The following is a 21740-nucleotide window of genomic DNA, read 5'->3' as shown; positions in this document are numbered from 1 at the left end:
GTGTCTGCCTGGCAAAAAGTAGGGCAAAAGTTATGGGATGCAATTTCAAAAGGAGACAAAGATGCTTGTGAATTAGCTACTACGTGGCAGCTGTTAAGTGAGATTCTGAAAGATTGGAAAACAGAATGTGAGGAAAAGGAAAAATCATTGCTAAAAGGAAAAGAGACTAATAGTGATGAAGGACAGGACGGGACTTGCTCTGCTCTGTCTGCAGTCGTGGGGAGAAAATTATGTACCGGAAAGATTAGATCCTGTTCCAGCACCCGGCCACCCGCTCCCCCTGCTCCACCTGCTCCTAGTGGACTTCAGACCCCTCTTGGGCAGGCACAAGCGCTAAAGCCTGATCAGAACAATTTTGGGCTCACACCCTCGGCACCTCCTGTAGAGGAAGAGGAGGCAATTCCCTCTGAGGGACGTGAAGGAGAAAGCAAGGGGGACAATGATGGGGACAGTGAGGAGGGTGAGGAGGAATGGGATCTGACTGCTGCTATGCAATCGCTACAAATTTCTGATACAAAAACTCATGACCTGCGTGCACAGCCATGGACTCTGCCACCTGCTACTGTAACTGTTACGCCATGCTCCCCTGATCAATTTTTGGGAGGAGGTCAGAAAACATGCTGCTGAAATTGGAAATTGGGATCTGGTGGAACGGCTGGGACCATCATGTCCTGCGCCGCCTCTCAAATCTACTGGTCAAAGTGCCTTCCCTGTTTTTAAGGCTGCGCCAGGTGCCCAGCAGCCTGATGACCGTTTTCCAATAAGCTGGAAAGTTGTACAAGATTTGCAGAATAAGGCTCAGAAGTATGGGATCAATTCTCCTGAGGTGATGCAATTAATCAGAATTATTAATACAAATCTCTTATGCCCTTATGATATTACTCATCTGGCACAAGTATTGTTTCAACCTGTACAACTTCAGGTGTTTCAATCTACGTGGAGGCAAATGGCCCGCTAAACATGAGCCAGCAGTGTGCCCAGGTGGCCAAAAAGGCCAATGGCATCCTGGCTTGCATCAGAAATAGCATGGCCAGCAGGGACAGGGAAGTGATCTTGCCCCTGTTCTCGGCACTGGTGAGGCCGCACCTCGATGACTGTGTTCAGTTTTGGGCCCCTCACTACAAAAAGGACATTGAATTACTCGAGCGTGTCCAGAGAAGGGCAACAAAGCTGGTGAAGGGTCTGGAGCACATGTTGTACAAGGAGCGGCTGAGGGAACTGGGGTTGTTTAGTGTGGAGAAGAGGAGGCTGAGGGGAGACCTCATCGCCCTCTACAACTACCTGAAAGGAGGTTGCAGAGAGCTGGGGATGAGTCTCTTTAACCAAGTAAATAAGCGATAGGACAAGAAGTAATGGCCTCAAATTAAACCAGGGAAGGTTTAGACTGGATATTAGGAAGTATTTCTTTACAGAACAGGTAGTTAGGCATTGGAATGGGCTGCCCAGGGAGGTGGTGGAGTCCCCATCCCTGGAGGTGTTCAAGAGGCGGGTTGACATAGCACTGAGGGATGTGGTGTAGTTGGGATCTGTCAGTGCTAGGTTAATGGTTGGACTAGGTGATCTTCAAGGTCCCTTCCAACCTAGATGATTCTGTCATTCTGTGGTCCCAGCCACAGCACAAAACAATCAGAGATTGCCTCAAGGTGACCCCCGATTAGCTGTTGGAGAGGATACATTGTTGGGCGAGGGGCCATTCAGTAATCCTCAACTGCAGGCCACTTGGCCCGCTATTATGTTGGAACAGTCTCAACAGGTGGGACTCACCGCATTAAAAAAGACGATGGAATTGGCAGCCCCCAAACAGAAATATGTGGCTATTCAACAAGGCCCTAGGGAGCCTTTTTTGCAATTCGTGGAGAAGATTTCGGCTGCCCTGGAAAAGCAGGTAGAGGATGAGAGATTGAGGCAAATGCTATGTAAACATTTGGCAAAAGATAATGCTAATGAAGATTGTCAGAAAATTATTAAAGCGTTGCCGGGTGATCCCTCTGTACCAGATATGGTTGCTGCCTGCTCTAAAGTAGGTACTATAGAACATAAAATGGCAGCATTAACCACAGCAATGAAAAGTAAAGCACCAGTGAAATGGTATGGATGTGGGCAAGAGGAGCATGTTAAAACAGCCTGTCCAAGTAAGAGATCCCCTTTGAAACAGGGGAATGGAATGCAAACAGGAACTACCTGTAACAAATGCGGTAAATTAGGCCATTTTGCAAAACAATGCCGGTCTAAGTTTCATGTAAATGGACCCGCTACAGGGAAACGGCAAGAAGAGCGCGAGAGGGCGCGCGAGGATACAAAATCCCTCCCCAGCAGCGGCACCTCAACCGCACTTCGCGAGCGGTTGTCCGCCGCAACCGCCGGCTCCGCAGGGATGGATGTATCCACCGCCGACACAGTAACACTTTTAACAAAAGACATTGTTAAAGTGCCGCTTGATGCGCAAGGACCTCTAGGGCGAGGGCTAAGTGCCCTATTGGTTGGAAGATCTAGTAGCACTTTGAACGGATTAATTGTACCTATGAGAATTATTGATGCTGATTTTACGGGACAAATTTGTGCTATGATTTCTACTCTTTATCCACCTGTGACGATTCCAAAAGGCACTCACATTACTCAACTTGTACCTTTTTTGAGTTATGTTCCAAAAGCAGAGCAGTGCCTCCATGGGGATAGCAGCTTTGGATTGACCGGAGCACCGATGGCTTTTTGGTCACAACCCATTGAGACACATCGTCCGTCCATGAAATGTGTCATCTACAATCAAGACAGTTCTCCTCCTTCTACTGCAATCTGTGGACTCCTGGACACTACAGCAAACGTAACTATTATCTGTCGTACTGATTGGCCGATCAACTAGCCCACAGTGGTGCCAGACACAGGGATTGTGGGGTTGAGGGGAATGTCTCATTGTGAGCTCTCTGCTCTTCCAGTCATGACTGTGAATCCTGAGGGGCAGAGAGCCACGGTGCGACCTTACATCACAGTAACAACTTTAACTTTGTGGGGACGTGATTGTTTATCTCAGTGAGATATGAGAATTACCACGGATTTTTGACAGGGGCCACTGTGTTGCAGGGTGTTAAACAACCCACACTTGCATTAACAACCCTGTGTGGGCGGATCAGTGGCCCCTGACAATTGAGAAATTAAAAGCCCTGAAAGAATTGGTGACAGAACAGCTAGCTGCTGGACATATTGAACCTGCTCATAGCCCGTGGAATACCCCAGTGTTTGTAATCAAAAAGAAATCAGGAAAATGGTGATTTTTACATGACCTACAGCAAATTAATGCTGTCATGGCTACAATGGGAGCCCTACAACCGGGCCTACCCTCACCTGCCATGATTCCTATGGATTGGGAAATTATTGTGATGGATTTAAAAGACTGTTTCTTTACTATTCCACTGGCCTCCCAAGACAAAGAGAAATTTGCATTTTCTGTGCCTTCTGTAAATCATGCAGAACCTTCAAACAGATATCAATGGAAGGTTTTGCCACAAGGCATGAAAAATTCGCCAACAATTTGTCAGTGGTTTGTAGCCCAGGCTTTGTCACCTGTGAGAGAAAAATTCCCTACTAGCTATTGTTACCATTACATGGATGACATCCTGTTAGCATCAAACAGCAAGGAGCAGTTGAACGACATGGAGAATTTGACCAGAGATTCATTACAACAATATGGATTGGTTGTTGCCCCTGAAAAGGTACAAAAGGTAGAACCCTGGAAATATCTAGGAATGACAGCTACAAGTAAACAAGTAATACCTCAACCTCTGAAACTTAACCTTGAAGTTAAAACCCTTAATGATGTACAGAAATCAATGGGATCCTTGAATTGGATCAGACCCTATCTCAGGCTGACCAATTCACAATTACAACCATTATTGGAATTATTAAAAAATTCCAATGATCCAACAGAACCCAGAATATTATATAAGGAAGCATTAAATGTAATTCACATGGTGGAACAATCCATACACGAGAAATTTGTTTCTCGAATAGATCTGTCTCAATTAGTACAACTCTTTGTACTAATTGACAAAACTGTGCCATTTGGTGCTTTAGTGCAGTGGAATCCTGAGTAGGATGACCCATTACATATTTTGGAATGCATGTTTCTGTCATTCCGACCACAAAAAACTACTCCTGGACTATTTGAGCTTATTGCCGATGTAATCATAAAAGCCAGAAAATGATGTTCAGAACTAACAGGGCATGACCCAGCTATGATTGTTTTACCTGTTCAGAATTGGTATTTTGAATGGTGTCTGACGAATAATTATGAGCTGCAAGCAGCCATGGCGGGCTTTCAGGGACAGATATCGTATCACCTGCCATCACACCCGGTGCTGAAATTTGCTCGAGAAGTACCATTTGGTCAGAAAAATTTAAGCCAACCAGAACCAGTGAACGGCCTTACTGTTTTTACAGATGGTTCAGGATAAACAGGTAAAGCAGCAGTAGCATGGTATGAAAACCATGACTGGAAGAATAAGGTGGTATATCAAAAGGGCTCTCCACAGGTAGTAGAGCTACGTGCTGTAGCTATTGTCTTTTCTAGTTTCACTTCTCCTGTAAATATTGTAACTGATTCAGCATATGTAGCCAACTTGGTTGCTCCACTAGACAAAGTAGTTTTAACTATGTCGGACAGTCAATTGTTATTTGAAGTACTCCTGGAACTCTGGAAGAGTATTCAACAGCGAAAAGAACCCTACTTTGTCATGCATATTCGTAGCCATACTACTTTACCAGGATTTTATACAGAGGGTAATGTCAGAGCGGACGCTCTTGTTTCTACTATGACTCTGAGTACTGTTCCTAACATAAAGCAACAAGCTGTATTATCACATCAATTTTTTCACCAAGGATTTCAAGCTTTACGACGGCAGTTCAGCTTGTCTCATACTGAAGCTCGTTCCATTGTGGCTACCTGCCCTGATTGCCAAGGAACTCACACACCAGTGTATTTTGGTACTAACCCCAGAAGTATACGAGCCTTACAGATTTGGCAAACTGATGTTACTCATGTGCAGGAGTTTGGGCGGCTGAAATATGTTCATGTTTCTATTGATACTTATTCTCATAACTTAGTAGCAACAGCACATAATGGAGAAACAAGAAAAGATGTAATTCGACATTTCCAAAAGGCTTTTTCTATGCTTGGGATACCATACCAAATCAAAACAGATAATGGCCCTGCATATGTTTCAAAGAAAGTTCAGACATTTTTTGATATGCGGGGCGTTACTCATGTTACAAGCATCCCTCATTCCCCCACAGGACAAGCAATTGTTGAACGTGCGCACGGCACGCTGAAGCAGCAGCTTCAAAAACAAAAGAGGGAATGATTGGGGAACCCCCGCCAGGCATGTCTAGATAAAGCAGTTTATGTTCTCAACTTTCTCCATTATGGGGATAATTCTTCTCTGCCTCCTCTTTTTCAGCATTTCTCTTCTCTTTTTTCAAGACAGGATTTGCAAAAGGGCATCAAAGTGCATGTTAGAGATCTAATTACCGGCCAGTGGAGTGGACCATGTGAGCTATTAACCTGGGGCAGGGGTTATGCTTGTGTCTCTGCAGATGCCGGCCCTCGCTGGGTTCCTGCTCGGTGTGTTCGGCCTGTGCTGGAACCTGCATCAGGGTGAAGGATGGGTAGTTCCACAACCCAAACAGAATGTCTGCATTGAAAAAACTAACAAAGTTAGGGTGTTGGCTTAGCAAACAAACTAATGCTACCTCATTAGCCCTTAGTGGTCTTTTAACTGATGTTGATAGTGTTAGGCATGCTACCTTACAGACTAGAGCTGCTATTGACTTTTTGCTTTTAGCACAAGGACATGGGTGTGAAGATTTTGATGGAATGTGTTGCATGAATTTGTCTGACCACTCAGAATCTATTTTTAAAAGCATACAGCAGCTAAAAGATGGTGTCAAGCGTTTAACAGAAGATGATGGCTCAGATTGGCTAACAAGGATGTTTAAAGGTTGGGGACTGTCTGGATGGTTGATATCTCTGGTCAAAACTGTGGGGATAGTGATCTTGATAGTTGTAACCGTGCTTTTAATGTTACCCTGTCTTGTCAGTTTTCTGTAAAGGGCCCTGCAGAAGACTGCTCATGCAATATTTCTAGCACAAATACAAAAATTGTCGTGGGAGGCAGCGGGTCTGATTGAAGAATTTAGCCTTGATGAAATTCCAGTGTATCCATGAGGGGCCGGAAAGTCCCGAGAAGAGCTGAACAAGCAAGATAAGAGAAACTGTGAGCTGAGAAACAGCATGAAGAAGCTGCAGTTTTGCATGTCTACACAAAGCACAAGGAAGAAAAAGAACTAGCCAATAGTAATGTTGAGAAACAACTTTATGACCAATAAAAAGAGCACACGGTATTGTAATGAGGATATGTAAGAAGAATATGAATAATAAAATTAGAGACATTGCTTGCACCAGTTATTGTTGTCGTGTCCGTCTCTACCGCGACAGGCTCCAGGAGTGAGGAGGAGCCAGGAGCAGAGGGTAGCCACAATGCAGGCTAGACAGCACCCCACAGCTGGGGCACAGGCCCGCAGAACCAGGTGGTGAGAGCAACAGCTCCCATCTGAAGCCAATCCAGGAAATCCAAACATCAATTCAGGAATGGGGCTGGTCCCTGGCCCACCTACAACATGGCTTAGGGGAGTACACTGTGCCACAACCTGAGCTGCAATAGGATCTGTGGGCCCAGGGACAGGGGGTGGGTAGGGGTCCCTAGTGAGGCTGCTTAGGGCCATTAAGGCCCAATATTGTCCTCAGGGCTCTGACAACTGGATTCACAGATGACAGCAGGTTTAAACCTGAGTAAATAGTATTTTCCCTCTGATCAGCATGTATGTGTCAACTGGATGTCAGGGCTGAGCTGTATCCTTAGATATTTAGGTGGGAAGGGTAAGGAAGCACTGGGGCTGGAGAGACTTCACCTCTGGTGGTCTGTCTAGCCTCCTCCCCTCCAGAATATGAAATGGACATCTCATGGCATAATCCAAACCTGTACCAGCATTACTCCACTTTTATTTATTTTTTATTAAAAAAAAAAAACAAACAACACATTGTCTTGCAATTATAACTTCCGATCTCTTTTTAAAAATAGCAGTCATGGAGCCCACATAGCTGAGAGGCCATTATTACTAGTTCTTATGCTGTACCAGAAAAAGGCATTTCCATCAGGTTACACAGAACGTGTTTTTCAAAGGAGAGAATCCAAAGACTTCAAAGCCTGCTTTCATAGTGCATACTCTGTATCATGTGACAGTTCTTCCCCTCACCTCAGGAGAAAACCTGGGACTATTTACCACATACCTCTTACCATGCAATTGCTGAAACCTAGTGTACAGCTATTCACCTTACACAGATTTTCTGGGTAACTGCAGTTGCCCATGAAAACTAACAGGATTTGGAAGATCCTTTCTGGCTAGTCTGATAGAAATGGTGGAAGAAGGCAAAGAAGCATAACATTCCCAGGCCACTGCCTTTCCTTCAGCCTTCTCTTGACTATCCACATCTGCAAGAACAGAAAGAGTAATTGCTCCCTTAACCTCAATGTCCCTTGAAAAAAAAAACACAAAACCAACCACAAAACCCACAACCCAAAAAACATCACTTCTGACCATGACAACAGTTACTGTCTAGCAGAAACTCCCAGTCCCATTTGGCAGCAAAGACTCACTCACTATTTCTAAAACAAGAAGTTTCACAAGGTATTCAAAACCCCGTGGAACACCAAAGGCTATATGGAACATGGCTGGATAATAAATACAGTTGCACATGGAATAAGGAGAAAAAGACCTCAAAAGATAACCAGGAAGTAGAAACAGGGGCAGTACTCCTGTCAGCAAAACTTGGTCATGCTCCTGGCTGCTCAGCGTCAGAGCCTAGACATGACACAGGTTGTACAATGAATGCTTTCTATCTAGAAAGGGAAAAGATGTGATCCACAGCTAACTTGCCCTTTAGTTCACACCAATCGCTGTGTTCATACCTGTCCTCATATGATATTCATTCTGTACACAGATGGAGACCTTCAGTGCCCACATTAACAAGGTAATTCAGACTTGTCCTCTCAGGGCAAGAGCGAAACACAGTTCAAGCACTAACAGAACTACTGAGGTATGCTGGAGCAAGTCAGATCAAAAGATACAACCAGGTACAGACTCTGCTGAGCCCTTGGTGCTCCTTAGCATCTGTTACACCCTGTTACATGCTAGCAGCCACAGGATGCTCCTCTGCTTCAGACACATTTCTGTGGCACAACATGCAGCAGCATCAAGCCCATATACATCACCGCTGGAGAAGAAGTCAATCCAGTACCACTTCAGGAGGGCTGCTCTTACTTGCCCAGGCAAACACCAATCTGTCAACCCTCCAGAGGGCTCTCCTGCTCCATGGAGGTATGACAGCTTGCTTGGAGATCCCTTAACTTGGAGCTGCACTGTCCAACACTGAATACACCCAGCAGCAGCTCCAGAGGTCAATTCTACCTTGATGCTTGTTGACGAGAAAAAAAATGCTACGTTCCCTTCCCCACAGCTCAAGGCATCCCAAAAGCACATACAAATTTCAGTTTTGCTTCCCGTAACACTCAGATATGTCATCTCCCCAGCATCTCTCTTTCATAGTATGGAACTCTTCACAAAAATGGCCTTCTGGATGAGGAGGTATTTTGAGTAATTTCATAAATATGAAAATAACGTCCATCTGATGGCTGCATCTAACAGCATCACATGAGAGTACTCCAGCAACTCCTGAAAGTTTTTGGACGTCATGGAAAAGGCCTCAGGTTGGAAAATGACCAAGATTCCAAAACATTCAGGCAAGTGCTGGAATAAAATACTGAAGCGAAACATCCTCATGGAGCAAGATGAAGTGGACAATTCTTTTACTTACAATATCTGTAAGGAGAAAACCAAAAACCCAGTTTAAAGCAGGAAAAATACTTTAAAATTACATCTGCTACAGAATGCCACCATAAGAACACAATGCTTCTACCACTTCTGACAGAAGGATGACTCTAATATTTAAGTCCTGGAGGGTCTATGAAGCCTTACTAAAGACTCTGTGAAAGCTGATACCAAAAAGGAAATATGTATAGGCCTATAACACTATACCCATGATATAAATCTTCCTTGTGAAATTCTTAGCATCTGCACTAAAACATAACACAAGGATGTTTTCAGGAAAAGCATACAGAGTTATCAAAATAGGATATAAAACCCTGCATAGGCTTCTGCTAGAGAGAACGTATCGTTTCTATAGTTAGAAACACTAGCTGCATAAAAGCATTTTGGTATTCAAATCAATCTGATGCTGAATGTAAGAAAGCCTCTGAGAAAAAAAAAACAAAACATGTCAATAAATCCCAGTTTCTCTGCCAGAAACTAGGGGCTTTGTTTTAAGACTTAAAAAAAAATCCCACCTCAAAATAATAATAAAAAAATAATAACTTCAAAACAAAGACACGAAGACACCCGTTATTAGCCAGTCTGAGTATTCAATTTGATACTTATAAAAGGGCCTGGCTTAAATGTTTTTTTTTTTCTTCTCCCAATGTCTAAGGCCTGAAGCTTGCTGCCTAAAAATAGAAATATTAAATCCTCAGGTGCAGTAAAAATAGTCAAGTTACAAACAGACAAAACAGAAGATATGCTGTCCTGTTGAGACTACAAGTATGGCAAACATCCCTCCTTAACCGGAGCTTGCAGGCAGAGCTGTTGAACTTACTGCACAATGCTTTTGTGGGATTGACCTGCTGTCCAGCAAGCAGCTGCTGCAGCTTCTTGATGTCTATGCGTGCCTCAGCCATGCTTTCCAGATCTCTGTCTTGAGCAGAACTTTGACAACCATCCTCTGATGCTAAAAGCATAAGAACACAACACTTAGTCAAAACGTGAGAAGGAGTTTCAACACCTACAAGGACACACCTGATAACCACTGAGCAGCTGGTACTCAAATGGGTTGTCTTCCAGAAACAGCAGTGCAAGGAAAAGAAAGTCCAGTTTTCCTACAAAGTTGTAAAGGATACTGGAAGACATTCCCTCCCACAAACACGAAACAGCCATTGGCCACTTTTATTTTTAAGGTTTCATTTGAAGACTTCAAAGTACTTGACACAATTTTGTAAGGACTAACAGAAGGTAAGTACTGTCACCAGCATCATGCTTAAGTAATGAGATCAGACAGACACAAGAGGCAACAAACAGGGAAACTTACTCCAGGGAGGATTTCCCAAGTCTTTAAAATGGGTCGTTACAGATACTAAGTCAGTTTCTATTTTCAAGTTCATTTCTCCATTCAAGTTTGCTTCAATCACCTGCAATACAATCATTCTCAATTTTAGGCAAGCCACTTTCCCACTGCAGAATGAATGAAGTGCAGCTTTATTCAAATACAAGATACCAGAAGCACTTCAGTGCCCTCACAGCTCAACTGTACTTTCTGAACATGGTTTGAACATTCGAATGTTCAGCTAAAAAATGCATTTCTCATCATTCCTGTGTGAATTATCCTAGACCAACCTCCCTGAAATTATGAACAGAAAGAAATTCAATTGCTCTTCAGTACTTTTAGGACAAGTACTGGCTTTGGTAAATTCATGTGCTGAGGAAAAGGATTTAGAAATAAGAGACTGAAGCTGGAGAAATGCAAGGTTTCCTGCATTTCCATACAGCTTTTCAACAAACAGAAAAAGCACCTATGCAGTCCATATGACATACACATCTTTCAATGGAAGGCCCAGCAGCACTCCAGAAACTCAGAGTGGACTGGAAACCCACCAAGTCAAGAGTCTAAAGCACAGGCTGATATGCAGGAGCTATTAGTAGGATTTCCTTTAAATCCTACCTCAATTTTACCTAAAGTTCATTCACACAGACGCCTAAGATCTACTTAATAGGCATTTCTTAAATGAAATCACCCCAGCTAGCTTCCCCGCAATTTCTTACCAGCTATAAAGAGTGGCTTGTGGCAACACAATGCCATATTCTTTCAAGGATTCAGTACAAAGAGCACCACTTTCTGGGAAGCCCAGGACAAGCTCTTCAGTGTAAATCCTAAAATAAATCATATCATTTTCTTCAGCCCTTACACAGTCTTCAGGTGCCTTTAGCTCAATGTGTGACCCACACCAAAATAAGATACAACACGGGGGCACCAGTTTCGGCAACAGGGAAACATGCTTTGTCCAAGATAAAATAAGGTCTGTAGAACCCATGCCCAAAGTGCCTTAACTTACAATGGAATTGCTGAGATTCTTCATTCTCTCCACAACACTCTTCATTGTTTTCAGCACTGGAAGGTAAATACTGACCTAGAAAGATGTAAGAACCACATTTGCACAAATATTTAATGTGTCTGGGATGTGATGCATTCATTTCTCCTTTCAATTCTATCTTACTTTGGACTCAATTATCTACTGAGTGCAGGGAGCACAACGCTTAACTGAAATCAGCAAATGACTCAGGAACAGAGGAACTCCTTCCCATTATACCAACAGGCCATCACTCTAGCAATTGCTTCAGACATACTATCCCAAGTCTGTGTTCAAGACAGGTTTTTGCAGATCAGATTCTCACATGAACCCGTATCTGTGTTACTGAGCAGTTAATAGTTACTATAGCCAAAAAGGAAAGAACATGATTCCCATGGTACTGTAATCATTTCTGGGATTGCATCGGTATAAATCTGAAATAACAGAACAAAACACATCAAGTTTCTTCTGACTCATGTCTTCCAAATTTGAATGCTCTTAGCTATAAAGGTAACAGACATCCATAACCTCAAACAGGAGCACATTTGCACAAAGATCTTTCCTTGCAACTCTGCTAAAAGTCAAAAAGTATATAAAGAGGATACATAAAAATCGGGTGAAAACACATATCTAACTCTGCCAGGTAGGCCATCAATTTCAGAAAGAACAGATTATTTGGGCCACTTGGTACCTGAACAGCTGAAACAGTCTAAACCTGTGTGGTTTGGAGGCACTCCTGCCTAAGCCTAAAGCCAGGCAAGTCCTTTACTCCTCCCTTTCTGAATATCACAGCAAGAACTGGTAACCACCTCCACTGTTTTTACAGGTTCTGGACTCTCTTGTCAAGATGGAAGCCATGTCCCACCCCTCTCCAAACCTCTAGCCTCCAGGCTTCCCTTTTTCCTTTCACCTCCTCTCCAAAACCAACTGGCAGTACACTCTGCAGAAAAGCATTCCACTTGCAACCTCCCCTTTCAGCAGGGAATATAAAAAGAAGCAGCTTACATCAAAGTCTGGCACACTGGGCTCTCTGAAGTCATTCCATAATCTTCTAGGAATAACCCCCACAGGAATATCATGTGTCACAATCCTGCTGCTGCTCGATAAGGATGGCTTGAGGGAGAGAGAGGATGCTCTTGCAGTTAAAAACAAGACTTGAATTCTGAATTCAAATTTTTCAGACCTTCTCTAGGAAATAATATAACTGAGTGCCCCAGACACTCAGTTCCAGTTTTCCATAGGTTCCTACTGGTCACTATTAAAGGGACTTCCCTTTTGAATAAGGAAGAGGTTGTGACGTATCAGTCACTAGTATCTATAAACTACCCTTAGAGCTGAAGAGGTCAATCAGTAAAGGGGTGTTAACAACAACAAAAAAAAAATTGGAAGCCAGAAGTGTGAAAGGGAATGGCAGGACAATCAAAAGCAAAACAAAGAGCCAAACACTACACTGAAACCTCCTTCACCTAATGGCTTCAATGAGAAAGTAATAATCCACAGAAAATTTAGAGAATGAAGGAATGGAGAAAAGCAGAGATTAGAAAAAAGTGTTTCAATGACACAGCTTTCGTTCCTCCTCCACCACTTCCTTGCCTTTGGAAAATACAAGGCTGGCTCTGTCTGCTACCAAACATGATGGCAGGAAAGGCTAGTGAAATGGAAAATGGCATTTTTCTTTATTTAGTTTTCTAGAATTACACCAAAGACTACCAAAGCTTCTATTTGATCTTAGGAAAAGCACATTCTTTAAGAGCTTTTTCTTAATAACGAAGAAGCATTGTTGCACTTACTAACTCCACAGCAACTCGGAGACAGGGACAGTGTTTGTTAGTCAACTTGATCTTCACTGCCTTAGCACTTTGGGCAGTTTTTAATGCTCTCGCCAGGTTCTCAGGCACCAACTCCAAATAGATTTCATTGTGCTCTGCAGCTACTCCTTCCATCTGAAATTCATCGAAGAAATTCCCCTACAATTTTTGACAGGGGAGGGGAAAGACAGAGGGCGAGTTTCACCTATCAGACCTTAAGCTTAGAACTGCATGTCTACAATGAGAAGCTTTCCTCTGCCTTTCCTACAGGAATCAACACAGACTGCATAAGCATGAAGGCCCACTGCCCCAGGCTACACCTATTAATTTCAGATCTCCCCCTAATACCTATCAGTCCTCAAAACCAGAGGTATGAGGGGTGAGTTACACCTTCCTGCTCCCAGTTTTGAGCAGACCCTGGTGGGCCAACACACACTGAAGCTTTACACTGACGTGACAACCACGGTAAAGGGGATGTCTACCCAGAAACACCAGGCCTGCGCCACTAACCGGCAGTCCTGCAAAACAGCACGCCTTCAGTGGCCAGACAGGCCTTGAGAAACTGGCGCATCTGAGGCGAGGGCTATGTGTACAAGAAACGCCTCGTACACCAGACCCAACTGCATGCTCTGGTTTTCAACGGCCGGTGGTTACTGAACTTCCCCGGGCTTACCTGGCACAGCTCACACCACATACTGACGCCTCCGTTCGCCACTTTGTCGGAGAGGATGAAATACAGCTTGCTGACAGTAAGGCGCAGGGTGCAGGTCTTGGCTAACTTGGCGATTGTGTTAATGACACCTGGCGAGGGGAGAGCGGGGGGGGGGACGTTACAGCGGTAACCGCTTCACACACCTCGTCCCAGGGGGACAGGGGAGAAACATTCAGTCTCCAAAAACTCCGCTCGTGCTGCTGCGGAAACTGCCAAACATCTCCGGGCGAAGGAAAGCGCCCCTCGCTGCCTCACTCCCCGAGCGAAAGGCCTGTGGGCCCGCGGCCTGGGCCTCACGGCGCCCACAGCCCTTCCCCTTCCCCGAGAACGGCGGCCGGGGCCGCTCGCCGAGGCACAGCCGCCCGCCCTCCGGCCCGGCCCGGCCCGGCCCGGCATACTCACGGCTGAAGTGGTTGAGGCAGGCAAGATCCACGATCTTAGCCCGAAATCGCATGGCGGCGCCCGCCCGGCCGCCCGGTCCCCAGCACCGCCCGCCGCTAGCGTGCGCCGAGGGCGGGCCCGGCCCCGCTGGGCGGGAGCGTGGCTCCTCCTGCGGTCATGGCTGTCTCCGGAGCCGGGGCCGAAGCGGTCACTTCGGAGACGGAAAAGCCTCTCGGCACCCCCAGAACATATGTATAAATCCAAACATCTGTATGGGCCCCCGCCCCGAGGCCTCGAAACCTCCAGCCGCTGGCAGAGGCTAGGCCCAGGCTCTGCCCCTGAGCGGAGTACTGTTCCCAGCATGAAGCAATGGCGAGGGAGGAAAGCAACAGTCATGTAAGAAAGTAGAGAGAAGAGAGCTCGCTAACAGGTCTTTCTCCCCCCGCCATCGCTAGCCAGGCCTCCCAGAAAAAGCTGAGCAGCCCTAAGTGTTCTGAGAAAGGAGCGCTCTGTCAGACCGGGGACCTCATGCAGACAGACCCCCTTTGCCCAGGGCTATTTCAGCTTAGTGCATGGTGTGCCAGGGGTTTATGCAGAGACTGGAATCGTTCAAGGAAGTACAAAGTGAGGGAAAGCCTTGCTTTACCTGTCCCTGCCTGTGTGCGCTGTGCTTGTTTCCTACAAGAGACTTGGTCCTTTGCCTTTATGGTGTTCTTTTTTCCTTGCAGTCCTCGAAAACTGCAGCATTTGCAGAGACAGTCTTCAAGTCCTGTCTTCTTTGGCTCTTCAGGATTGTATGGTGTGCTTTTGTCACACTGCAAGTTCCCCAGGTCAGCTAAATTTGCCTGTCCTTGTTTCTTTGTTACGTCAGCTCTTACAAGAGTACACATAACTTTGGGAAGTAAATAGTTTACAAGTTCTCTGCATATACTACTTCCCTTTTTTATACACACCCTAGAAAACCTTCTACTTTTTATTTTCAGAACTCCACCATGGCACTCCAGTGCTCAAAGCTGTTGCTTGAGATCAAGGTGACTTCTCAATGGTGCACACGAGATGGAATTAAATGGCCTAGACTTTTCTACACCACTACAAGTACCTGTGGTTTTTAACCACCTTTTTAGATTAATTCATTTTTAACAGAAATGTATCACAAATACCTGCAAAACAGTCATGGTTTAGGCTTGCCTACTTGTCAATCCCATCTACCTTCTCCGTGTTTTACCAGATGGATGTCAACAGAGCACTTCTTTTGGGATGGTGAGCATTGACTTTCTGGAGTACTTAGGGTGCGAAGAAGATGGAGGCTGTTTGCCTAACTCTACCATCTTAGTCCTTAGCCATCAAACTTAGAAATATTTTTAAAGCAGCCAAGCCCAAAGTACTGATGACTTCACAAAACAAAGAATAGAATGAGATCTATTTTCAACTCTGTTCCCAGTCAGAGGGATAGAAGTTAACACTGCAGAACTTTGTTCTAGATTTGTTTAGGTAGTTATGCTGTAGATCTTTATTGTATTTGACAATGGAGCTTCTTTACAATTTCTTAGAGCTTCTAAGAAATTAATCTGCTGAATCATATTATCGATATTTGTCATCCAGTTAGAAACAGATATTTGATGCTTAAACACTGTGGTAGAGCATACATACTATACATACCTAATTAAAAAGGACTAGGTAATCATGAAAGAGGCACAGTAGAAGAATTTGTGGGATGCTGAAGGAGCTGGCTGGGGTGCTTGCCAAACCACTTTCCAGCATTTACCAGCAGTCCTGGCTGACTGGGGAGGTCCCGACAGACTGGAAATTGGCCAATGTGATGCCCATATATAAGAAGGGTTGGAAGGATGATCCAGGAAATTACAGGCCTGTCAGCTTGATGTCAGTGCCTGGGAAGCTGATGGTGCAGCTCATCCTGAGTAGCATCATACAACATGTGCGGGACAACCAGATGATCAGGCCCAGTCAGCGTGGGTTTATGAAAGGCAGGTCCTGCTTGACAAACCTGATCTCCTTCTACAAAAGGACGACCTGCTTATTGGATGAGGGAAAGGCTGTGGATGTTGTCTACCTTGACTTTAGTAAGGCCTTTGACACCATTTCCCACAGCATTCTCCTGGCGAAACTGGCTGCTCGTGGCTTGGATGGGCACACGCTTTGCTGGGTAAAAAACTGGCTGGATGGCCGGGCCCAAAGGGTTGTGGTGAATGGAGTTAAATCCGGTTGGCGGCCGGTCACAAGTGGTGTCCCCCAGGGCTCGGTTTTGGGGCCACTCCTGTTTAACATCTTTATTGATGATCTAGATGAGGGGATCGAGTGCACCCTCAGTAAGTTTGCAGATGGCACCAAGTTGGGTGGGAGTGTTGATCTGCTCGAGGGTAGGGAGGCTCTGCAGAGAGACCTGGACAGGCTGGAGCGATGGGCTAAGGCCAACTGTGTGAGTTTCAATAAGGCCAAGTGCCAGGTGCTGCACTTTGGCCACAACAACCCCAAGCAGCGCTACAGGCTTGGGGAGGAGTGGCTGGAGAGCTGCCAGTCAGAGAGGGACCTGGGGGTGTTGATTGACAGCCGGCTGAATATGAGCCAGTAGTGTGCCCAGGTGGCCAAGGAGGCCAATGGCATCCTGGCTTGTATCAGAAATAGCGTGGCCAGCAGGGACAGGGAAGTGATCTTACCCCTGTACTTGGCACTGGTGAGGCTGCACCTCGATTACTGTGTTCAGTTTTGGGCCGCTCACTACAAAAAGGACATTGAATTACTCGAGCGTGTCCAGAGAAGGGCAACAAAGCTGGTGAAGGGTCTGGAGCACATGTCGTACGAGGAGCGGCTGAGGGAACGGGGGTTGTTTAGTCTGGAGAAGAGGAGGCTGAGGGGAGACCTCATCTCCCTCTGCAACTACCTGAAAGGAGGTTGCAGAGAGCTGGGGATGAGTCTCTTTAACCAAGTAATAAGCAATAGGACAAGAAGTAATGGCCTCAAATTGCACCAGGGAAGGTTTAGACTAGATATTAGGAAGTATTTCTTTACAGAATGGGTTGTTAGGCATTGGAATGGGCTGCCCAGGGCAGTGGTGGAGTCCCCATCCCTGGAGGTGTTTAAGAGTCGGGTTGACATAGTGCTGAGGGATATGGTGTAGTTGGGAACTGTCAGTGTCAGGTTAATGGTTGGACTGGATGATCTTCGAGGTCTTTTCCAACCTAGATGATTCTGTGATTCTGTGAATTTGTATAAATGTACTTTTAAAAATTTACTTATGCAATGTATTGGAAGCAGGCAAAAGAACACGTATGTTGAGGTTATACCTACACTCTGTTCATACTTCATATTCCAGTGAGTCATTTATATGCAGACAATTACAAAATTAAAAATAAGTTAAGCTACACATTATAAACTTGCTGTAATGTTCAAACCAGATAAGAAAATGAATAGAAAGTACCTCAGTGGTGTGGCATTTCTAGTGAATTTTCAAATGTTTCACTTCCATTTGAATAATATAGGTTACTCCTCTTTTCAGACCTCTCATTACTAAGGGTTTCACATATTTGCTGTTACTTATATACCTCCCTTCTAGACTGATATCACAAACTTTGATCAATCATTTCCTCTCTGATTTTTTTTTTTTCCCCCTGGGAACAAGGCAATTCCCAGTGAGGTCCTCCTTTTCACCCTTTTTAATAATGGGTGTGATGTTTCCCTGTTTCCAGTCACTGGGGTCTTCACCTGACTGCCATAACTTTTCAAATATGATGGAGAGTGTCTTGACAAGTACCTCAGCCAATTCCCTTAAGACCATATGAAGTATCTCATCAGGTCCCATGGACTTATTTATGTTCAGGTTCCTCCGGTAGTCTCAAAGCTGATCTTCTCCTATGATGGGAAGGACTTCATTTCCCTGGTCCCTGCCTTGAAGTTCTGGGGCTTGAGAGATATAGGAAGAGGGATTACTGTTGAAACCTGAGGCAAAAAAAACTGTTGAGAACCTCAGCCTTCTCCATGTTGGTTGTCACCAGCTTTCCTGTCTTATTTACCAGAGTGGGTACATTTTCTTTAATCTTCCTTTTCTGGTCAACATACCTGTAAGAGCCCTTATTATTCTTCACATCCCTTGCCAAATTCAGCTCCAACTGTGCCTTTTTGATCCCATCCCTACATATCCAGGCAGTATCCCTGTATTTTCCCCAAGATACACGTCCCGGGTTCCACTGTCTGTGCATTTACTTCTTACACTTTTGTTTGATCAGGGTGTATTTACTCAGCTATGTTGGTCTCCTGCCTTTCTTGCCTGATTTTTACATGTGGGAATCAAGAGCTCTTGTGTTTTAAGAAAAATGTCCTTAAAAAGTGCCAGCTCTGTTCAGCTCCTTTATCCCTGAGGGCAGTTTCCCAGAGGGTCCCATCTACTAATTCCTTAAACAACTGAAAATTTGCTCTCCTAAAATTCAGGGTTGACCCTACTCTTCACCTGGCCCATATCCCTCAAGACTGTGAATTCCACCAGGGCATGATCACTGCAGCCCAGGCTGCCATCAATTTTGTCATCTCTAATTCTTCTGTGTTGGTGAGCAACAGGTCCAGTAACACTTCTCCTCTGGTTGGGCTGTCTGTCACCTGAATTAAGAAATTATCCTTGACACACTCAATTTAATGCACTGCTTTCATTCTTGTCTGGCTCTTGTGCTTAAAGGTTGAGAAAACCCCCACATATATTTCTAGGCCACCTGAAATGGGCTATATTTTTATGTTTTCTCATCTCAACCTACTCCCTTCTCATTCATTTGCACCTGAAGTTTGAAAGTTGCCATCTGACCTCTCCCAACCTATTTAACACGAAGGGCTGTTTGTTACGCATTGACTATCTACCTGTGTCAGAGTTTTACCATATGGGATATTCCCAGAGCTAAAGCTAGAACAGATGAGATGGTGATCACTTGACAATTTGACAAGCTAAAATCAGCACTGGCCAGGACAGTCCTGAGACCATTCACTGTCAGGTCAATACAAAATCTGTGGCCTTTAATTAGACATAACAAAAATCATATTTACGAGGCTACACAGCTGGGACTACAGCATCTCTAGTAAACTTAGTGTCTCTGAAGCAGAATGAAATAGATCCTTGCACAAAAAATATCCTATTGCTTTTCTGTGGTATATGAAGAATAGTTAAAACTGTGGATGCTGACAGGTGGCAGATAATTGGGTGTATGTGTGTTTGTGTGTGAATTTCCGAAATTGATCTGAACTGGGCATAAGCCCACTGTTTGCTAGCTACAGCCAGTACAGGCTGGTTGTAAATTTTGATGAGACCTGAGCTAAACGAAAGTGACAAGTTCTGAATAACCTGATTAATAAAGAAATGAGAGGCAGAACCACCTAGTAGGAAACTCATCACGGATTGTGTTTCTGCTTGTAGATTTATATTGGGAAACCAGGGCCCGGGGGCTTGCAAAAAAAGGAGGTGAAGATGCTGTCTGGAGGAAAGATCCTGGAAGAGAGAGGAAGATCCTGGAAACAAGGGAAAGTTGCTGGAAATAAGGGAAAGTTCCTGGAAATGGGGGAGATTCATGCAGGCAAGTGCTGGAGGATGCCCAGGGTCCTTGGCTGCTGATGCCAGTGACTGCAAGTAGTTGCATGGCATGAAACCAGCATAGCTTCTGCCTGCCTTTCCCAGAGCAGCAACAGTCTCCCTGCTGCGAAGGGAAGTCAGGACCTAGTGAATATAACTTGGGGGGAAAGGGAAGAGGGACATGAGCGGGAGTGTGTGAAGTACTCAAGTAGGGTAAGAGCTCTGATCTTGGTTTTTTCTCAAATGTACACCAATGTCCTTATCCACAGTAAGTTGTCATTTGCTCTGTCTCACCTGTAACACCTTTGCACCTAATGGACTATATTACCTCGCTAGCGCTCTGCTCCGCTCGTGACTGCCCTGTGCCCTATGCTCTCAGATGGGCAGCCTCTTCTGAGAACTTGGTGTCACAGGATTCTGTCAATGCTGCTGGTGCCTAACAAGACGCTTACCTTGCTGATGCTGCTACTCCTATTTTTGCAGGTTTTGGTCATGCCCTAGCAGCCTTTGAAGCTACCCTAAGGCCTAAGTGGTGGCCAGCTGAGCCACCACTTCCTGAAAGCTCCACAGTTAATGGGTCAGGTACCTGATTGAGGACTCAGCAGTGTAGGCAGAGAGGAAATGATCATCAAGGCCTGGAGTTCTCACTCCAGGCTGATGGAAGTAGTCAGGGCTGAGATCTTGGTCCTTGGCCTTCTCACACCCCTCATCATGGAGAAGATTTGGAAGACCACTTCCTACTAATAAAAAAAAATGGGATGATTGGCAGAGGGTGCAGAACTTCGGTCTGTAGGTGGCCACCACTAGGTCTCTCTGCAAGGAGCTGTACTGCCAGGTCTCCACCTTTTCTGCAAACCTCTTCAGATGGCTGATTCACTCTGAAATCTCATTACCCCAACTCTAAGTGGCTGGAGAGCCACTTGTGATGTAGCTGGTTGCTATTTGCCTGTCCAGGAAGGTTAAAGTTCTTCTAAGAGTAGCACCAAGTTCTCTGACTGAAGAAGCCTGATGTGAGGCATCAGGACAATGCTGGAGGACTGTGCCAAAGGGCCATGTCAGAGGAGCACACTCTTCTGCTACAGAGTTCAAAATGATCTAGGAAAAACCTAAGGTCATGAATCTCAGAATATTCTGTTCAATACTAAAATACTTACAATTTATCTGAAAATTTTATTAAGTGTTTGAAGAGAATTGGTGAATCAGACTTTCCTTCTACATCTAAAGAAAATAAAAACATTTGTTTTTTCTGAAAAGATCTAAGTTGATCTGACAAAATACACTACCAACTCTCTCCGTGGAGGTTGGAGAGGTGGTCTTGTGTTCTGATGCATAGTTGTGGAGTTTCTCCCTGAATGAGTGTTTCAAGTATACTGCATTACCCACAATATGCCCTAAGTGTCCTTAGTTTTAGGAGTCAGTAGAGAATGCTTCACTGGTGATTACTCTGCTCAAATTGTGCTGTTGTTTTCTGTGACCATTTTTGGCACTCACAATCTAGTTGTTCCAAACACTTCTGGACATGTTCACATCTCTTGATGACTAACTGGTTGTTTGCATAGTTCAGCTATCTATTTTCTTGAACACATTTTTTGTTATTTGGGACAAGAGATTGGTTACATTTTACCTACTTCTAAAGCAAAACATCATTGAAGTTCATAGGCTTATGCTAACAAACAGCTATGCTAACTAGGTCTAACTCATGCTAGCTGCTACATAATATGATAGAGAAAAAAATCTGTCATAAGACCTAAAAAAATCAAACCGCTTACATAAAAGATGTTTTTCTTTAAAATCAGACTATTTAGATTTTATTACTTTCACTACCCGTCAGGATGTAAAAAATGTAGACATAGATTGCTTGATTTCTGTTAGATGTTCAGATCCTATATCATCCCAAGATGATATTCATGACACTCACCTGCCACTCAATTTATTGAGCCCACCACAGACAAGTCGACAAGTCAACAAGTCAAGAGCCTTGTTGTGATTGGCTT

At 44.6% G+C, this 21740-nt stretch overlaps 1 protein-coding gene across 3 annotated transcripts; it reads right to left on the bottom strand.

Moving 5' to 3' along the window:
* Positions 1-7031: 7031 nt before the first annotated feature.
* HUS1 (HUS1 checkpoint clamp component) lies at positions 7032-14296 on the bottom strand. Of its 3 annotated transcripts, none has more exons than XM_074869847.1 (8): positions 14205-14296; positions 13764-13891; positions 13073-13249; positions 12288-12395; positions 11268-11342; positions 10247-10346; positions 9758-9889; positions 7032-8928 (listed from the first exon to the last, which is right to left on the bottom strand). In XM_074869847.1, the coding sequence occupies exons 1-8, from the start codon at positions 14254-14256 to the stop codon at positions 8846-8848; spliced, it is 855 nt and encodes a 284-aa protein (XP_074725948.1). In that variant the 5' UTR covers positions 14257-14296; the 3' UTR covers positions 7032-8845. The 3 variants fall into 3 exon arrangements, with proteins under 3 accessions (XP_074725948.1, XP_074725956.1, XP_074725965.1); XM_074869855.1 differs by having other exon boundaries at positions 13073-13225; XM_074869864.1 differs by lacking the exon at positions 12288-12395.
* Positions 14297-21740: the final 7444 nt, after the last annotated feature.

The sequence above is a fragment of the Strix uralensis genome, chromosome 1 (assembly GCF_047716275.1).
Source record: "Strix uralensis isolate ZFMK-TIS-50842 chromosome 1, bStrUra1, whole genome shotgun sequence".
NCBI classification, from domain to species: domain Eukaryota; kingdom Metazoa; phylum Chordata; class Aves; order Strigiformes; family Strigidae; genus Strix; species Strix uralensis.
The sequence above is the reverse complement of the archived record's forward strand: the minus strand, read 5'-3'. Positions and strand labels throughout refer to the sequence as shown.

What these genes read in the sequence shown, in the direction of transcription:
- HUS1 (XM_074869847.1), bottom strand. Translation starts at nt 14,256, where the DNA reads ATGCGATTTCGGGCTAAGATCGTGGATCTTGCCTGCCTCAACCACTTC. An exon ending in CTGCCTCAACCACTTCAGCC is followed by an intron (nt 13,892 to 14,204) that starts GTGAGTATGCCG and finishes TCCCCTCGCCAG; the next exon opens with GTGTCATTAACACAATCGCC. An exon ending in AGAATCTCAGCAATTCCATT is followed by an intron (nt 10,347 to 11,267) that starts GTAAGTTAAGGC and finishes ATTGTATTGCAG; the next exon opens with GTGATTGAAGCAAACTTGAA.